General features: G+C 39.1%; 1 protein-coding gene across 1 annotated transcript; it reads right to left on the bottom strand.

Annotated features, from left to right (window-relative positions):
• Positions 1–1,337: 1,337 nt before the first annotated feature.
• LOC133798672 (uncharacterized) lies at positions 1,338–2,699 on the bottom strand. Its single transcript, XM_062237107.1, has 2 exons — positions 2,332–2,699; positions 1,338–2,141 (listed from the first exon to the last, which is right to left on the bottom strand). The coding sequence occupies exons 1-2, from the start codon at positions 2,628–2,630 to the stop codon at positions 1,649–1,651; spliced, it is 792 nt and encodes a 263-aa protein (XP_062093091.1). The 5' UTR covers positions 2,631–2,699; the 3' UTR covers positions 1,338–1,648.
• Between the last annotated feature and the right edge of the window lie 573 nt (positions 2,700–3,272).

Genomic DNA, 3,272 nt, shown 5'->3' on the forward strand with positions numbered 1-3,272 from the left:
AAGGCAGAAGGATTTGAGGCTTGAGAGGATGGAGAGCTTCGAGGATTAGTGACCATGAAGGATTCGTCAAAACGATTATAACACGCTGCTGCAGAGTGCCCATATTTTCCACGGATCTGGCAAGTTGGTCGAGGGCCAGATTGTCTTCCACCCCTGCCACGAGACCAACGAGAACCACTATCACAATTCCCACAAGAAGAAGAGAAGCCACGACCACTAGAGGGACCATGATTAGGAGAACGTTTTCAGGTGAGACTGAGAAGGAAACTTGGCAACAAGATTCGCAGCAGGTGACGGAAGGGTTGTCAAGAGCTTGGACAAAGAAGAGAGAGCACTAAGACGCTCAAGACAACTATCAAACCAGAGGAGGGTATCCTGAAGCTCTGGCCAAGTGAGAGCAGAGCGAGCCTCAAGCTGAACAACAATGGAGAGATACTCTCGATCCAAGCCATTTAATTTAAGATAATAGTAACTAAGTGAGAGTCAGGGTAAAGGTCACCTGCAAGCGCAAGGACATCGGCCCAACTGCACATTTGCGAAGATACTCTGGTATGGTCAAGTTGCCTTTGCGAGTGGTCTGAAGTTTGGTGCGAGTGTTGTCAAGCCAAGCCTTCGAGTAGGCACTATAAAGAGTCTCTAACGCACGCCAGAGACCAGTGAATGAGGCACAACCCATGACTTTGGTGGCAATGGCTTCCGTCATGGAGCCATAGAGCCAACCCATAAGGAGTTGGTCATTAATGGCCCAGGACTCAAAATCAGAGTTGGGCTGAGGAGGGGAGTTGATATTACTAGCACCAAAAGCGGAATCGGGAGGCAAAAACTCCAGTGGGCATGGCTTAGATCCATCAAGGAAGCCAAACAGATGGTGGCCACAAATAATGGTGGAAACCATTGTTTTCCACACGGTGAAGTTGGAACGATCCAACTTGAGCACAAATGGATGACTGAGAGTGCTCCCAAACATAGACACAGGAGCAAAAAAGAAGCTAGAACTCGAGGCAGCAGTGGATGAGGAAATAGGAGCCAGGGTAGCTTCGCCACAAGCAGCGGCGCCAACGAAGCTTGGGGCGACAGTGTTGGCAGACCGAGGAGAAGACATAACGGTGGAGGCCTAAAAGTCTTTGATACAAAGATAGAAGTTGGATATGTAGGGAGAAAAAATGTATAACTCAACTCAATTATAGAGTTGGGGCCTTGTATTATATTTCTACGATATGTGAAATCATTACAGAATTACATGAGTCTCTGAGCTTTGTACACGTATAAGAAATTGTAACAATAAAATGGAATAATACATAACAACTTATAAAAACTTTTATACAATCATTTCTGCATAGAGGAATGAGCTGGTATATTCTTGAATCTCGGGTCTTAACTGTCTCATCACAGCTCAAACTAAGTACCAAGCCAAAATGAGTTTTCACTCAAAGAAATAAGATTTGGTACATAGAACTGTATAAGCTCATAAAAGATGTCAAAGCCTCCATCAATACAAATTAGCTACTTATTTTTCTATCTACAATCCTTGTCTTTCAACAAAAACCGTTACTTGCTAATCTACACAAAGTAATGCACGAAAATATATTTATATATATGTGTACTAAAAATTTCATTGTATACATTAATGTATAGAATAACATGCTAGTTATGAACAAGTAACCAAACCATCTTGTGGAAGCAAGTTAGAACCTTGTTGATCCAATGTCTTCCTGACTTCCCTATAAAACTCCAGCCATGAAGATGAGTGCATATCGACAGGGGAAGCCCATAAGAACGTAGGATTAGGACTCGCCGGACAGGCACCGACCAAATCCAACACAGATGCTGCTGGTTTGAGGGACTGTGGGAAACTGAATGCCAAGTTGTCTACTTTGTGTTCATATATTTTTCCATTTCTATCCAATTTATACCTTGAAGTGCCCTGAAATTGACCTTTGGCTTCCCATGGAACTCTAGGCACACCCTTCAAGTTCCATCTGATCAAAATCACATTCTCTGAGGGCTGCCATATCCTGTATACCTCAAGGCAAATCTCTCTGAACAAAATTCTGCCATGAAATCTTAGTGCCCAAAAGATCAATTTGTAGTTTTCAATACCGCTGAATGTGTTTAACGGGTCCTTAAACGTTATATCATCCCTGTGTCATATACAACAGATTTCACAATAGAATTGCATTAGCTCTAGCTATAAGGGGTTTCATTTTTATCATCCAAACTCTAGAATATGTTGAAATTTCTATCCTCTAAAGAGTCAAATTCTAAACAAAACCCCAGAAATTAAACACATATGTATGAAAGAAAATTCAACTACCCAGTAGAGAAAAAAACCTGTAAATGTCATAATTGAGCTCTTTGGTAAAGATTAGAGGGAGGTCTTCACGGAGAGTCCGAACAGCTAGGCCGAGGTTGACAAAGAAGTCATCTTTGGGCTGCTTTTCCTGTGCACCGCTGGGGGTGTTAAGCTGCGCTCTTTTCTCGGCTAAAGGGGTCTGGAGGCTTGGGAGGGAAGAGGGTAGAGAGAAAGGGGTGTTGGGTTTTGTGTTGAGAAGTGTTTGGTGTACGGGTTTTTCTTTGGATTTGGATTGGAGGAGCAGAGAAGGAGAGAGATTCGGGAGAAGAAAAGCCATTTCAGCTTTTCATGTGAAGAGTTTTTTGAGAGTTTTTTTTTTTATGACTTGTTTGTGTTCGGTCGAAACACAATTTTTTCGATTTATTTGAGTGGTTTTGAAGGCTGCCACCCATGAGGACGTCTCCATTGATTGGTAGTGCTTCAAAGTGGACCAAACTCAAAATTGTGGCTCTTGCATATTCCACCCCCCACCTTTCGTCTATTTTCCCTCAGAAACTATTTTTTTTAACAAATGAACAAATACTTATTAATAATACTAGATACAAGCTGCAACAAATTTGTTTAATTTTAATTATAAAATTTATTAATTATTTTTATAAAATTTGTACTGTTGTCATATAAATTTTAAATAAATAAAAAATATTATATATACAAAAATAATAATTATTAAATGAAAAATTAAACTAAAATATTGTTTATAATTTTTTAAAAATATATATAATATGATAACTTTTTAAAATATAAATAATAATTATTTAAATAAATATTAAGATTATGTATTATGAGAAGTGCTAAAAACAACTTCATATTTCAATCTCTTGACCAACTTCCACCTCCAAAAATATATGCCCGAGTATTTATTTTTTAATTTTTTTACAGTGGTGTTCGTTGTAATTACAATATATAAACTGCAAATTTT

Source organism: Humulus lupulus, chromosome 8 (assembly GCF_963169125.1).
Source record: "Humulus lupulus chromosome 8, drHumLupu1.1, whole genome shotgun sequence".
In the NCBI taxonomy this organism is placed as follows: Eukaryota; Viridiplantae; Streptophyta; class Magnoliopsida; order Rosales; family Cannabaceae; genus Humulus; species Humulus lupulus.

Bases quoted from the DNA above. Each gene is read 5' to 3' on its own strand.
- LOC133798672 (XM_062237107.1), bottom strand. From the start codon at position 2,630: ATGGCTTTTCTTCTCCCGAATCTCTCTCCTTCTCTGCTCCTCCAATCC. The intron at 2,142-2,331 runs GTTTTTTTCTCT...TATATGACACAG, and splicing joins CTCAATTATGACATTTACAG to GGATGATATAACGTTTAAGG.